Source organism: Garra rufa, chromosome 2 (genome assembly GCF_049309525.1).
Source record: "Garra rufa chromosome 2, GarRuf1.0, whole genome shotgun sequence".
In the NCBI taxonomy this organism is placed as follows: domain Eukaryota; kingdom Metazoa; phylum Chordata; class Actinopteri; order Cypriniformes; family Cyprinidae; genus Garra; species Garra rufa.
Genome location: NC_133362.1, coordinates 38,478,543 through 38,495,503, shown reverse-complemented (window position 1 = coordinate 38,495,503; position 16,961 = coordinate 38,478,543). Strand labels below are relative to the sequence as shown.

Genomic DNA, 16,961 nt, shown 5'->3' with positions numbered 1-16,961 from the left:
TATTTTAATTGGAAATCTTCTGTAACATCTTAAATGTGTTTACTGTCACTTTTAAGCAATTTAATGTGTCTTCGCTGAATGGAAGTATTAATACTAAGAAAATAAAAATAAATTAATACAGCAATAATCTGGTTGTGTATTTTTTTTTACATATTTTTTTTTTCTTTTGACTATGGAAGCCCTTTCGTATGGAAGCCAGTTTCCGCCAGGTCAGAAAAAAATCCATGCCTTAAAAAGTCGAAATTATGACATACTTAAGTCATAATTACGAGATAAAAGGTCGAAATTATGACTTAAAAAGTCGAAATTATGACTTACTATGTCGAAATTATGACTTAAAAAGTCGAAATTATGACTTACTTAAGTCATAATTATGACTTACTTAATTCATAATTATGACTTAAAAAGTCATAATTATGACTTAAGTAAGTCATAATTTCGACTTTTTAAGTCATAATTTCGACTTGTTAAGTCATAATTTCGACTTTTTATCTCGTAATTATGACTTAAGTATGTCATAATTTCGACTTTTTAAGTCATAATTTCGACATAGTAAGTCATAATTTCGACTTGTTAAGTCATAATTTTGACTTTTTATCTCGTAATTATGACTTAGTATGTCATAATTTCGACTTTTTATCTCGTAATTATGACTTAAGTATGTCATAATTTCGACTTTTTAAGGCATGGATTTTTTTCTGACCTGGCGGAAACGGGCTTCCATACTTTCGGGACTGAAAATGCGACTTCTCACAATTCTGACTTTTTTTGTCTCAGAATTGCATGGTTATAAGCTGACAATTGTGAGAAATAGTCACAACTGCGAGATATGAATTCAATTCGGAAATTTTTTTCTTGCAAATGCTAGTTTGTATCTCGCAATTCTGACTTTTTACTCACATTTGTGTGTTACAAAGTCTAATTTTGAGGGGGGAAAAGAATATGTTCTAAGAATTGGGAGTTCATATCTCACAATTCTGGCTAAACTTATTGTATTGTAACAATTGCATATTATAAAGTCACAATTGTGAGATATAAACACGCAATTCTAAAAATAAAATCAGATTTGCGAGTTTATATCTCACAATTCTGACTTTATAACTCGCAATTGCAAGTTTATATAATGCAATTTTGAGAAAAAAGTCAGATTTGTGAGTTCATCACAATTCTGAGAAATAAAAGTCAGATTTGTGGTTTATATCTCGCAATTCTGACTTTATAACTCGTAATTGTAAGTTAATATCACACATTTCTAAGAAAAAAGATGAGTTTATATCTCGCAATTCTAACTTTAAACTCACAATTGCGAGTTTATATCACATTTCTGAGAAAAAAAAGTCAGAATAAAGAGTTTATATCTTATATCACGCAATTCTGAATTTATAACTTACAATTGCGATTTTATATCACATTTCTGAGAAAAAAGTAAGATTTGTGACTTTATATCTCACAATTCTGACTTTATAACTCGCAATTGAGTTTATATCACGCAATTCTGACTTTATAACTTACAATTACGAGTTTATATCACACATTTCTGAGAAAAAAAGACAGATTTGAGAGTTTATATCTCACAATTCTACTTTTATAACTCACAATTGCGAGTTTGTATTTCACAATTCAGACAAAAAAGTCAGAATTGCAAGATGTAAACTCGTAATTATGAGAAAAAAGTGAGAATTGTGAAATAAAAAGTTACAATTACTCTATTTTTTTCATTCAGTGGTGGAAATGGAAGAAATAATTTATATCTCTGAGTTTATATCTCACAATTCTGAAAAAAAAAAGTCAGATTTGCAGTTTATATCTCACAATTCTGACTTTATAACTCGTAATTGTGAGTTTATATTACATTTCCAAAAAAAAAGTCAGATTTTATAACTCACAATTGCGAGTTTATATCACACATTTCTGATAAAAAAGACAGATTTGTGAGTTTATATCTCACAATTCTACTTTTATAACTCACAATTGCGAGTTTGTATTTCACAATTCAGACAAAAAAGTCAGAATTGCAAGATGTAAACTCGTAATTTTGAGAAAAAAGTGAGAATTGTGAAATAAAAAGTTGCAATTACTCTACTTTTTTCATTCAGTGGTGGAAATGGAAGAAATAATTTATATCTCTGAGTTTATATCTCACAATTCTGACTATAACTCGTAATATAAACTCACAATTACATTTCTAAAAAAAGTCAGATTTTATAACTCGCAATGGAGAGTTTATATCACAGAATTCTGATTTTATAACTGACAATTGCGAGTTTATATCACATTTCAGATTTGTGGGTTTATATCACAAATTCTGAAAAAAAGTCAGATTTGCGGTTTATATCTCACAATTCTGACTTTATGACTTGTAAATGTGAGTTTATATCACATTTCTGAGAAAATAAGTCAGATTTGAGAGTTTATATCACGCAATTCTGACTTTATAACTGACAATTGTGAGTTTATATCACATTTCTGAGAAAAAAAAGTCAAATTTGTGAGTTTATCTCTCACAATTCAGATGTAAACTCGCAATTTTGAGAAAAGAGTCAGAAATGTGAAATAAAAAGTCGCAATTACCTTTATTTTTTATTCAGTGGTGGAAATGGAAGAAATAAAAAACTGAAGTAGTAAATGCTGTATGTTCCTTCTCTTAATTCATCCATTGTGTACCGCATATCTCTTTTCCTTTCTTCAACCCTAGATAATCAATACTATCCCTTATCAGTCCAAAACTACAAAAGTGAAGACAGTTCTCACCAAAGTCAAGAGAGATGATGGTGTCGCCAGGTGTAGGTGCCAGCTGGGTGAGATCCTCAGGCTCCTCTTTGAGTTTGGTGTAGAGCTGTTCTTCTGGATCACTGCCCAGGCCTCCTTTGCTGGGACTGAAGAAACGGTTCAAGTGGTGAGGCTTGAACAGAGACTCAGTCTGGTCCATAGAGAAGATCATGGACTTCTCCTCAACGTCACTAAGAAAAGAGAAACTGATAAGTAAGACCGATGGCCTCTTGTATCACTGTATATACAACACTGTAGTGTAAGAGTCACACTGCGCCATGCCTCAAATGAGATGTGTGAACATTCATCAGTTTTTTCCCTTTTGTGTTCCACAGAAAATATAAAGGCATACAGATTTGGAATGACATGAGGGTACATTTTTGGATGAACCATGTTGTATTTTTTGTCTTTAATTGAATTACAAGCGTCGATGAGCAGAGAACAGAAAGTTCCAGACTGCAGATGCAGTACAAACACATCCCAAGCTTTGTCACCTTACCTCAGCACGTAGTTCACGCACACAATGCACTGGGGCTGGGAGTTGCGACTGTTGTAGATGACGGTACCCTGGGTCTCCACCCACACGTAGCCCCCATTCTTAGCCAACATCCTGTACTGGCCGCTCACCGCCTGGCCTTTAGTGCACACTAGTGAGGGAAGAGAAGAAAACAGTGTAAAAAAGCCATCTTAAGAACACACGCGTTTCCTAAAATCGACTTTTGTACCGACGTTTTGATTTAAAGGCCGGTCCAAATGTTTTCTCAGCCATTAGACATGTTTTGAGGACCTCTAAGAGGGTCTTGGGTAGCTATAACATAAACCGGGACAGACAGCCGGACCCATCAAGGGAAAGCTAACATAAGCAACAGGACAAACAGAGAGACGCAGATAATGAGGGATTGCTGATCTGAGTTTTGACAGTCTGTCTCCATGGCACGTTCGCCCTGGACTCGGTCCAGATCTGCCGTGGGAAAGCATGGCTTTCGGGTCATGCTGTTCATTCCCGGCCTGTGCATGCGCTGCTCTACAGGATGGCCACGTTGCCGTAGAAAGCCTTGCGACTTTATAAACGCGGTCGGAGAGGAAGTCATATAGAAAGAAGTAGGTTTTAAGAAGAGGCCAGTGTCCCTGTGTCAACAAGCTTGGTCCTTCCAGTGGCCTTGCTAAAGATCACCTAACAATTTAAATAAAACACTAGCGTACTTTCCTATTATTGAATTAAAGTTATTGAAAAAAAAATAATAATCCTTACGCATGGATTTTAAAAATTGCGTCAAAATATTTTTATACATAAACTAAATGTTCAAAAGTTGGGTCTGTACAGTGTCTTCGAAAGAAGTCTCTCATGTTCTTTAAGGCTACATTTATTTGACACAGTAAAAACTGTAATATTGTGATATATTTTTACATTATATATAGGTCAAAGACGTTTAGATGTCCACCTTTTACAATATTTACAAAAGTAATTTTATGTCCCTAGAAAGCACATTAAATGCAGGTTAAGTGTAACGTTTTCTGAGAATAAAATGTCAGAATTTGGTTGAATTAATGTTACATTGTCATTCAGTGTAACACAATATTTATGTAAAGATTCAAAAAACATGCTTATTCTGACTTGTGCATATTAAAATATATAATAGAATAAGGGAGCATATTAAATGTGATTGTGTTTTAAATGAGTAAACCATTTTTACTGACAAATGGGCAAAACCTAGGATAGTGGCAAATTTTTAAAATGTAGAAAGTAGGGGTGGGGTGAATATTGGGGTGGTATTTTAATAAGTAATAAATTGATTTTTGTTGTAAATATGCCTGACAAGACTGTTAGACTGAATGCTATTTTAGTAAATTAGGGGAAAATGTATGATATTTATTTTTTGCTCAGAAAAACAAAAACAAAAATGCATTAAAATTAAACAAACTTTTTAATATTTCTTTTGGAACAACAATTTACAGCAGTATTACACTTCTTGTTTTTATGCTTAAATCCTTTAAATGTCTTTGACCCATATGTTTAAAATTAATGGCTTAAAATTAATTCCTGTGATGCAATTTCAAAAAAAAAAATGTTGTGCTGATTATTATTTCTGTGGAAACATTGTGGTACATTTTATTCAGGATTCTTTGACAAACTGAAAAGGATAGTTCATCCAAAAATGAAAATTCTGTCATTAATGAATTACTCGTTCCAAACCCGTAAGACCTTCGTTTATCTTCGGAACACAAATTAAGATATTTTAGATGAAATCCGAGAGCTTTCTGACCCTGCATAGACAGCAACTCAACTGACACGTTCAAGGTCCTGAAAGGTAGTAAGGACGTCAAAAAAATAGTCCATGTGACATCAGTGGTTCAACCGTAATTTTTATGAAGCTATGAGAATACAATTGTGCGCCAAGAAAACAAGTCAACAATCAGACAATTTATTTAACAATTTTTTCTCTCATTCTACCTTGAACGTGGTAATTGTGTTGCTGTCTATGCAGGGTCAAAAAGCTCTTGGATGTCATCAAAAATATCTTACTTTGTGTTTTGAAGATGAACAATGGTCTTACAGGTTTGGAACGACGTGAGGAACAGAATTTTAATTTTTGGATGAATTATCCCTTGAAAAAAAACATCACTGATTTGAAATATAAATCATTTGTAAAACTGCAAATGTCTTTACTGTCACATTTGATTAATTTAATGCATTCTTACAGAGTAAAAGTTCAAAAGAAATCTCTCTGACCATAAATTTTAAACAGTACTGTACATCCTGAACTAACCTGAGCTAAATAACGACACTATTGTCTTTCAGAGCTGCCTTACAGCAGAATATGAATTGTTCTTCATAGTTTCCATAATTGATTCTGCTATTTTTCCTGTTTACGTCTGTGAAGACGTAATGTTTTTTTGAGCAGAAAATCAGCATATTAGAATGATTTCAGAAGGATCATGGCACACTAAAGACTGGAGTAATGATGCAATGATGAAATCACAGGAATAAATTACATTTTAAAATATATTCAAATAGAAAACAGTTATATTAAATAGTAAAAATATTGCAAAATTGTACCATTTTCGCTGTACTTTGGATCAAACAAATGCAGGCTTGGTGAGCAGAAGAGACTTCTTTAAAAAAAAAAAAACATTAAAAATCTTACGGTTCAAAAACATTTGACTGGTAGTGTATGTTAGACTAGGGTACTGTGCATTTACAGCTCACACTTTCACTGAGTGATTTAGCATATTAAAATGCATTTAAATTTTCCCAAAATTCAAGATTCAGAAGGTAAATATGCCTCCGTATGACTTTTATATTTATATCATCTGATACTGTTAATATCACACGAAGAATACAGTTTTTTTTTTGCAAATGTAATAATTTTATATAACAGTCTGATAAACAAGAAGTTAATATTAACTGACTTAAATTTTAGACACAAGTTCCTGTTTTTGCTTAATTTCGTCAACAAAGCCACAGCAGAACTGTTTTGTCTTTGAACAGCACTCAATGGTCTGAATCAATCAGCCGTTTGAACAAATCAGCTGAATGAATGGCTCAATGACTCACTCAAATTGATTTGCCGAAAACTACTGCCGAATTTAAGTTTATATTTAGATGTTTTCCCCCAAAATCATTTCAAATATCACTATTGAACCTTTTGTTTTCTAAACATAAAAACATTTTTTATACATTTCTAACTGCAAGTTAACTGCATTCATGTCCTGCATTAAACAATGTGATTCTGTTCCACTTCTGTGATTCTGCTCAAAACACATTTTGTTAACACCGATTTCATTTGACTGGTAACAGCCCTATAGTGTCTTATTATTTAAATATACAATATTTAAGAATTTGATGCAAAAGACGATGCATACATTTAATTAGGATAGAAAAAAAATATATTTAATCAATTTAAACTTCTTGGAAAGATATATTTCTGTTACTCCTGTGAACTAATATACACAAAATATGAAAAAGCTGTCCATGGCAGTCCTAAACTTGTCCAAGTACCAGCACAATATCATGATCAGATGTAACCAACAACAATAAATACAAATACAGAACAGTTTATCTCATCATTTAGTAGGACAGGGAAACAGAAGATCCAGAACTGTCACCCTATACGAAGAGTGCTTCTGAATGTATATGCATGTTCGCTCTGAGAAGTATACTCTCTTTAAGACTGTGTCTTGTAGCATGGGAATGTTTTTTATGGCTGTTTAATGAATGATGTAAGCTCTTAAAAAAAGTTCAAGTGATTAGAAAAGAAAGAGACATATAAGTGGTGAATTCAGTCACGAGGCAGCTCCACTCTCACCAAGCCTAATCCAGATCAACACTTTTTCCCCCCTCCTCTACACACTTTGAAAAGACTCTAATTACACGTTAACGTCACGGTGGACAGAAGCCACTCCACATCCAGCATCTGATTAGGGAGCAATCTGGGACACCTGGCCCGGCTGAGGAGCACCGTTGCTGTGTTCTTATCTCCTCTGTCACCCCTAATGGGGTTCAAGATGTCCTAATGGCTGCTCCGGTCATCCTTAATAGAACCAATCCAATAAGGCTCTTTTGAATCGTATTCATAACTCAAACATGCATGCGAAAACGCAATTAGTCTCAAATGCAATTTGACTTGGGGGGGCTGGGCTGGCTCAGTATATACATATATTGTTGTTTGCCGTGTGCGGACAGTCTGTTTGTGGACGTCAACAGATATTAGGTTTCACCTCTGCTTAGCAAGAAAGAGGCAGATAAATGAAAGCTAAAAGGCAATTAGGTGTAGGCAGCATGTTGATGGTAAAAATGCAAGTGGAGAGCAACTACAACTGATGTATATGTGCTGTATTAAGCATCTTATGTTAATATTATTATTGCTTGCAGTGTGTTTTATGTATAAACAGTGGGTAATGAAGGAAAGTCAGCAAACAAGTGCCCAGGATATCTTTCAAGTAAAAATATATGGTTGTACTTGTAACAGTTTTCGTCAGCGATCTCCACGTAAAACTGATCGCGCAGACCAAACCGTAAGTCATAGAGACTTGAAACTTGGGATGGTAGTACTTACACCGCCGACAACGTCATCAAGGCTCACCCCAATCGGCCTGATGGTGGCGCTACAGCGATCAAACAACAAATTTGTTCATAACTCCAAAACCAAAATTTTGGGGTATTTTGAATTTTTTGCCAAAAAACTAACTAAAACTAGTCCTAGGGTTTTTGCCCGATCAGAACCAAACCAGTGCAGAAAGATTTATCAAAAAACGTCTAACTTTGACTCACCATTGCAAAGGGACGGCAAAACATTTGAAAGGGGCACAACGAGATATGCGCAATGAGATATCTTCACCAAACTCAGAACACATATGTAAGAGCTCAATTTAAGGTTGCAGGACAAAAATCGCAAAGCCTGGACACTTGCTGGCTCTATAAGAGGGACAAAACATAAAAATGGCTATTTGTCCCATCAACATGAAAAACCGCTGCGTAGGCCTTAGTCCAAAGTGCCACAATTGTCTAGAAGGACATTTGTGTATCTCAAAAAAACATGGCCGTAATTAGCCGATGAATTTTGAGCACCTATTAGACAACAAAACTCCTGTTTGACTCAAAAGTCTGTGAGAAATTTGAAAGAAATCGGCCACTGGGGGACAATATCGCGTTTTCAAAGGCATAAGTGATTGTGCATTGCATGGCTTTTCGCACATACATACATGCAATATTTGTATTATATGACAGAACTCCTCATTCCGGACAACTTTGCCTCTAGAACCACTGCTGTCAATCAAATCATTTGTTAAATGATTCAGATGTAAAAAACAAACAAACAAACAAACAAAAAAAACGTATTTTTGCAAACTATGTCTTTTTTCATATGTGCTAATTAATGTTTAGATAAATAATTCACTGCAATAAACGCTACCAGTCAAAAGTTTAATGAAGTTTAATATTTTTGAAAGAAGTCTCTTATGCTCATAAAGGCTGTGTTAATTTGAACAAAATACAGTAAAGCAATAATATTTTGAAATATTATTACAATTTAAATGTATTACTGTTTTGTATTTGAATATATTATAAAATGTAATTTATTCCTGTGAAGCAAAGCTGAATTTTCAGCCTCATTACTCCAGTCTTCAGTGTCACATGTTTTGTAACATTATAAATGTATTTACTCACTTTTGCTCAATTTAAAGCATAAATGAATAAAAAGAACTCATTTCTAAAAAATTCTAAAATGACTGACAAGCAGAGAACATATCTGACCGGCTAAAAAAGTGTGCACCATTCTTTTCATTTCCCCCCCCCTTACAGAAACCTATTTTAATGATGTAGTAGAAACACTTTATGCGCATTATCCTGAATAAACTGCTTTTCAACAAAAAGTTTAATTAGACCAGTGGTTCTCAAAGTGTGGTACGAGTACCACTACTAAATTAAATATAAATTAATGTTAAAACACAATACATTTAATCTTTGAGTATTTTTTTTACAGTACAGTACAGTTTGTTTAGCTTTTAGGTATAAAACATTTTAATTTAATCATTATTTAAGTTTTTTATTTACCGGTTTAAAGTGGCTGACAACAAATATTCTTATTAGGAATAAAACTTCCTCGTTTTTGAACTGGTTAGAGCTGAAGCTGAATAGTTAAGCCTACTACGCTACTGTATTTTAATGTTGGTCATTATGGTGGTACTTGGGAGAGCCAAATATTTTTTGAGGTGGTACTTGGTATAAAACGTTTGAGAACCACTGAATTAGACAATGCACAATGCACAGGATTCAGAGTATTATGAAACCACAGGAAAAAGAGGTCAATAGCTTTATGCGTTCAGAAAGAAAGCGAGTGCAAATGTGTACTTGTATGTGTGTACATATAGACATGTTGCTGTGAAGTAGCAGATATCAGATAGCAGTTACACACAGAGCGTGTGTTTAAGGCTGACTTGTTCTGTGTTGAAGGGTTGAAACAGTAAACCTTGGGAACGCTGGCCTCGCCACCTGTGCTGACCTGATCCGCCGCTCTTTCTCAGAACCGGACCACCGGCTCTTGCTTTCTAACCACGCTCTCTAATCCTCTTCTTCGGTTTGCTCACATGGCACTGTTTGATGCACGCAATGGCAAGGCAATGTTAGGAGTGTGTGTTGTTGTGTAGCAGTCATATGATTATACATGTGGATGTGATTTTGGTTTCTTAAATATGGTCAATTATTTCCCAATAACACATGCTTCAAGTGTGAAGGAGAGAAAAGGATTCTGGCTTTCTTACACAAGGCTCTCAATCAAGGGTGCAAATCAATGACACATACGGTTCTGGTGGCTTTTGGTGACGCTGTCGGAGTCCAGAGCGTGATAGAACTCGTACGCCGATCGGCCCAGAAGATCTTCAGGACTGTATCCCATCAACTCGGTAACTCTGGAAAAAGTGAGATGCGGTTAGCATTAAAACACACACACTCGCACACACAATTGCACAAAAGCTCTCAGCTATTTTCTTTGATCTGCATAAGCTTAGTATTTTTTAAGCCAATTTAATAATGATCCATTTCATGTGATTTGTTTGGCTGATCAAGAAGTGGAATTTCAGAGACCTTGTGTTGACTGAGGGTGAATAATTACAATTTATAAGCCATAATACAACATTATATATTAATATAATGGTAACACTCAGTATAGTTAGCTACTTTATTTAACATGAACTAAGAAAGAACAATACTTCAGCATTTATTAATATTAGTTAAGGTTTATTTCAGCATTTTCTAATGCATTATTAAAATCACAAGTTGTGCTTGTTAACATTAGTTAATGCACTGTGAGATAACATGAACAATGAACGACTGTATTTTAATTAACTAACATTAACAAAGATTAATAAATGTATTGCTCATTGTTCATTGTTCATGTTAGTTAAAACATCAACTAAGAGTAACTTATGTAACCTTATTGTAAAGTGTTACCAATATGTGACCCTGGACCACAAAACCAGTCTTATGTTTGTACCAATAGCCAAAAATGATTGATTTTATGCCAAAAATCATTAGGATATTAGGTAAAGATAATGTTCCATGAAGATATTTTGTAAATTTCACACTCTAAATATCTTAAAACTTAAGTTTTGATTATAATATGCATTGCTAAGAACTTCATTTGGACAACTTTAAAGGCGATTTTCTCAACATTTAGATTTTTTTGCACCCTCAGATTCCAGATTTTCAAATAGTCACATCTTGGCCAAATATTGTCCTATCCTAACAAACCATAAATCGATGGAAAGCTTTTTATTTTTCAGCTTTTCAGATGTATGAATATCAGTTTCAGACAATTGACCCTTATGACTGGTTTTGTGGTCCTGGGTCACATATAACATTTTATATTTAAAATCTCTTTATATCAAAGGATAATATATGACAGTATGCTGAAGATACTTTTCAAAGTTGTAAATAAAGATAAAGAAGTAAGATTAAAAAGAAAATACCATTTCAATTTTTTTAAATCTTATGTTTAATTGAACGTGTTACTTGCCATTTCTATGTAATTATGTATGAAATTTACTAGCAATTCTTAACTTGATTTTAAATATTAAAATAAACTTAACGTGCAGGACTTCGGTAAACGGTAGCACTTTTTAATTTTTCTCTGAATGCGCATTCTCAATGGCCACATCTGTACAAACCAGTGTGTTCATAATTAAGATAATACATTAAATTAATACGGTAAACTACACCTGTTTGCAATATCAAACAGCAAAACGAGCCGTTTTGTACAGCAAAAAATAGCTGAAAGTGAATAAGGCCTGAAGCTAGAAACATTAAATTTACAAATGGCCATGCTTACGAGAACAATAAGGTGGAAACTAACAGCTATCATAACTATCTTATAAATATCCTATTAAATATATATATTTTTATATACATACATATTAACAACAGTTCTTTCTGATCCTCGAATCTGATTGGCTAAAAGGAGTGCGATATTTTTGTGATATCAGAACTTGATTCACTATTTGTATTACTCCGCTTGCGGTACTTCTCACAGCGAGTGTCATGGTGGATGCCCAAATCCACTATAATTTCATAAATAATACTGTTTTTGTGTCACAGAATGTAGTTGTAAGAGTTTTTTTAGGCGAGAATATACTTGTTTAGACTTTGAATATGCCGTTTGTTAATAATAATCAGTGTGGCCAAGTCTGCGGTTTTCCCGAGGAATTAGGCTACTTTCATACTATTGCCGCTGGTTGTTTTTCATGTCTGCGGGTTGAAGCGACGTAATATTTAGCCCCTGAAATTATAATTTTACCAGAGGAACCCCACCACAAAACGTGTATTATACTACCTGGAATGCAATTTTAAGCCGGGGAGCTCCCTCGAAATGCGATTGGGCATGTTTAAATAGTAATTAGGCAGGTTTTGTTGTGAAAACCTGGCAACCCTGATAAAGATAACGTCTATTTGAAAATTTGCTTCAAAGTTTTCAGAGATGTTGTCATGATCGGAGCTGTGGGTCTCCCACCGTCCGCTATCTCCGTGCCTGACGCGGCGGCGTCCGCTATCTCCCTTCCTGACGCGGCGGCGTCCGCTATCTCCGTGCCTGACGCGGCGGCGTCCGCTATCTCCCTTCCTGACGCGGCGGCGTCCGCTATCTCCCTTCCTGACGCGGCGGCGTCCGCTATCTCCGTGCCTGACGCGGCGGCGTCCGATGTCTCCGTGCCTGACGCGGCGGTGTCCGCTATCTCCGTGCCTGACGTGGCGACGTCCGCTATCTCCGTGCCTGACGCGGCGGTGTCCGCTATTGGGCCTGACACGCCGTTACACGGGCCTGGCCCGCCATCCCTCCCCCTGACTTGCCTTCCTCCGTGCCTCCTCCCTCCAGACTTGGGGAACGTCTGGGAGCCGTTCCGTGGGGAGGGGGTACTGTCATGATCGGAGTTGTGGGTCTCCCCTCAGCCTCCTGAGGTCGCCGTTCACACTGCACTTCTGATAACATTCACCTGTCCTTGTCGTTAACACTGATTCACTCACATCTGTTCACTATTATCCGGTCTTTAAATACTCTCACATTTCTCTCCTGCTTCATGTCTGCATTGTCTTTTGTCCTCAATGTTATTTTGTGTTCCTGCTCCAGCTCTAGACCTTGTTCTCTGTTTTGTTCAGTTTATGTTTAAGTTTATGTTTAGTTTGCCGTGTTGGCTTTGTTTGCTTTGTTTATTGTTTTATTATTAAATTCATTACTCTCCTGCATTTGGACCCAGACCTCCTTTCTCTACGTGACAGATGTAAGCTCTTGGGCATCAGCGGCCAATCGGGACTCATTAACCCTCCAGAAGCAGATTTACCTCCGCCAGATCTTCTGGTATTTGCTGCTGGCTCTGATGTCTCCATAGTGGTTAAACATAAGATATAATTTGTTTTGGGTAAATCTACAGGACAGTGGTTGGTCTCAATAACCTATTATTTGTTCCAGAGCAAATAGTTTTGGCTGAGGGCAAAGTCTCTTATGTTATATTTTATGTAAATTTATTGCTGTATATCAGAGCGCTGCCTTTGTACTTTTGACTGAATTGGCTAGCAACTTTTATGATGTCTGTTGTTGTTGTTAATAATTTAATAATAGTAGTTAGTTTTGGGAAACACTGTGTGTCCTGGTGATTTTAGTTACATTGTTCAGAAAGAGACTGAAACGCTGTTATAAATGAGAAAGTTATTTGTACTTTATCAACACGTTATAAAACGCAGCTAACAAATGCACTGAGCAGTGCTGACACCGGAAATCATCCTTAACAGATAAAAAGGATAATACGACAAAGATATTTCCTCAGTGGACATTCAAACTAATGTTTTATTGTGAATATTAGATTTATCTAAAGAATGAATGCTGTATTAGATGCAGGTAAACACACTCACTCAGTTAATCTCTCGGTTATAAAACTCTATGAGCTTTTAATACAATAATAATAGTAATACAATAAGCTTTTAATGAAACCACTCAACGTTTGTTCATTACTAGTTCTAAAGTGACATTTTCGCATTAGTAACAGAGGCTTAGGCTCAACTGTCAAACTGAGATTTGAACCCGTAACGGAAGAAAGTAGTTCTGCAGAAAAGAGGTTTTATGATGTCTTTACACTTTTTCTTATGTATTTGCACATTCATGCCATCAAACTGTTGTATAAACGTAATATCACATTTGTAGCCATGCAATATGGCTGTATATTGGCACACTGTTATTAGCTACGACTGAAAGTGTGTGTTTAGTGTATTGAGCGGATCCTTGAAGTACTGAAGTTACATAATGGCAGACAGCTGCAGGTCACTGACTCTGTATGCATGAGTGCGCGTGTGTCCGCAGGCCTCTGTTCATTAAAGAGCCTTCTATTCACCAGTCATTGAACTAACCACCTCTGAGCTGATGAGGTGCAAACACACAAACAGACACACAGTATAGGGGTTGGGGTGGATCTGAGCCAATGTCTGAGTAAAGTCTGCACCAACCAAAAGGCAGTATTTTTGCATTTTCAATGGGGAAAACTGATCAAAAGCTATTTTGAAATACACAGAGGTTGTTTAATAAATGTCTTCGAGCCCATTCAAGATCTTTTCATAGACGCCATGCTCCAAAAATGAAATAATCACATTTTCTGTGAATTTGTGTGAGCTGACATCATAATAATGACCATAATTACCACTGGATGGGTGCTTGAGTAAGTTAAATGACTCTACTTTTCTCTTATTCTTCAAGGTGACACAAGTGTAGGCTCTTGTAAAGAGCAGGTCACGCTTTCAAAAGCTACTGCGGTAATTTCGGCATTTTAGCAATCATTACGTCCATTAAACATGTCTCATCTGTTCTTTAATATCATGTTTTTCCCTTTTTTCCAGTTACTCATGCAGGGCTCGCCAACAAGCCAGCCATTATCCCTGTATGCAGGTCAATGACATGTCACTGTATTTTTGATATCTATTATCAGTTAATTTAACATTAAAAACCTTGGTACCTTAAAAAGTGTTTGAAATGATTCTCACAAATCTTTTATTTTAATTATCATTATATATTTTATATAAATTTTCTATTTAATATATTATACATTCAACATACAGTCAAGCCCGAAATTATTCATACTCCTGGCAAATTCTGACTTAAAGTTACTTTTATTCAACCTGCAAGTTTTTTTTTTTTGACCGGAAATGACAGGCTTCTCTCAAAAGATAATAAGACGATGTACAAGAGGCATCGTTGTGGAAAAAAATATTTCTTAGCTTTTATTTACATTTGAACAAAAAGTGGCATGTCCAAAATTATTCATACCCTTCGCAAACTGTCACAGTCTGTGGGAAAATCCAAAGTTTTATACCATTCCAAATAGTCCAAGCTGTTCTAAAGCATCCTAATTACCCTGATTCATTAGGAACAGCTGTTTTAATCAACTCAACAGGTGAAAAACAGAAGCTCTCTGCTGTTGGTTTGTGGACAGTCATGGCTAAGACAAAGGAGCTCACTGAGGACCTGCGGCTGTGCATTGTGTCTGCTCACAAGTCAGGAAAGGGATATAAGACGTTACAAGACGTTCCACACTGTGAAAAATCTCAGAGGACGTGGTCGGAAGCCAAAAGTGACACCTGTGCTGGCCAGGAGGATAGTGAGAGAGGTCAAAAATAATCCAAGGATCACCATCAAGGCCATCCTGATGAATCTGGGCTCTGCTGGTGGAAACATCTCAAGGCAGACAGTCCAACGGACACTACACACCCCTGGGTTCCACAGACGCAGACCAAGGAGGACACCACTTCTCCAGATAAGGCACACAAAAGCCAGCTTGGCCATTGCAAATTCTCATCTGGACAAAGAAAACGACTTCTGGTCTTCTGTTTTATGGTCAGAAGAAACAAAAATGTAATTGTTTGGCCACAATGATGTAGCCTTCATTTGGCGTAAAAAGGAGAAGGCTTCAACTAGTGTTGGGCGATATGCTCAATTTTCAAATCGCCCTATCGTCAGCCTGAGAGATCGCCGATACACGATACTATCGTGCTAATTTAATTAATTATCTCTGTACTAAATTCCTTATTCGTTTTGTAAAGGTAGACTTTCTTTTGGCATATGATTAAGTTGTGCGTGTACAGAGCGTTGACTATAGTTCTGCCGGAGTTGTTCAAGTTACTTTCGGTTTCATTCTCTGCTATCATCAGTGAGTGAGTTGTAAATGTGCGTGCCAGAATGTAAATGAATGAATCTTTCTTTACCCGTCATATTGCGATAATGTTACCGCTGTATGTCTGAAGGTTGTCATCAGGTGATGTTGTAGTTAAGTTCATATTGAATGCGGAGAAGTGACGCGCGTGTAATTCACGTGCGTATGTTTAGCGCCATCTGATCGCATCGTAATTCTAATTAAGGCCTATAGACGTTACTGAGATGAATGTTTATGTTTACTGTATACAGACTGATTATGATACATCGTAATTCATTCAGCCTGAACCAGGTTTTACAACCTCTGTTATCCTAATGACTGCAATGCTAATATAATATAACACTCCCTTTAGAATCAGTTAATGTACCACCGTACTGGATGATGAAAATCTCCCATTCTCACTGCACGAGGTGCGTTAAGGCGCTGTGGCCTCTCTATGCATGTGTTTATACCGCGGCAAGTTTCTGAAGCATCCTAGAACAGACTCTCTGTGCTGCATTGCTAAAGTTAAGTTCTTTGTTGACGGATAATAATAATAATAATAATCGTCTAACTATCGTCAAAGGCATCAGCAACAGGCGATATCTCTGACTATCGTCGATACACGATACTATCGTCTATCGGCACAACCCTACCTTCAACCCTAAGAACACCATCCCCACTATCAAACATGGTGGTGGGAACCTGATGTTTTAGGGGTGTTTTTTCAGCCGGTGGACCAGGGAACCTAATCACAGTAAACTGCACCATGAAAAAGGAGCAATACATCAAAATTCTCAACAACAACATCAGGCAGTCTGCAGAGAAACTTGGCCTTGGGCACCAGTGGACATTTCAGCACGACAACGACCCAAAACACACAGCAAAAGTGGTGAAGAAATGGTTAGCAGACAAAAACATGAACGTTTTGCAGAGGCCCAGCCAGAGTCCTGACTTAAATCCAATTGAGAATCTGTGGAGGGAGCTAAAGATCAGGGTGATGGCAAGGAGACCCTCCAACCTGAAAGAGTTTG

The 16,961-nt window shown here is 36.2% G+C and overlaps 1 protein-coding gene across 1 annotated transcript in view; it reads right to left on the bottom strand.

The window, feature by feature from the left end:
* epas1b (endothelial PAS domain protein 1b) overlaps positions 1-16,961 on the bottom strand; it is an 88,670-nt gene that overhangs the window by 12,307 nt on the left and 59,402 nt on the right. The window contains exons 7-9 of the mRNA XM_073834232.1: positions 10,070-10,176; positions 3,269-3,416; positions 2,752-2,960 (exon numbers count right to left, since the gene is read on the bottom strand). Of these exons, the coding sequence (XP_073690333.1) occupies positions 2,752-2,960; positions 3,269-3,416; positions 10,070-10,176 (464 nt within the window). The remainder of the gene's footprint in view (positions 1-2,751; positions 2,961-3,268; positions 3,417-10,069; positions 10,177-16,961) is intronic.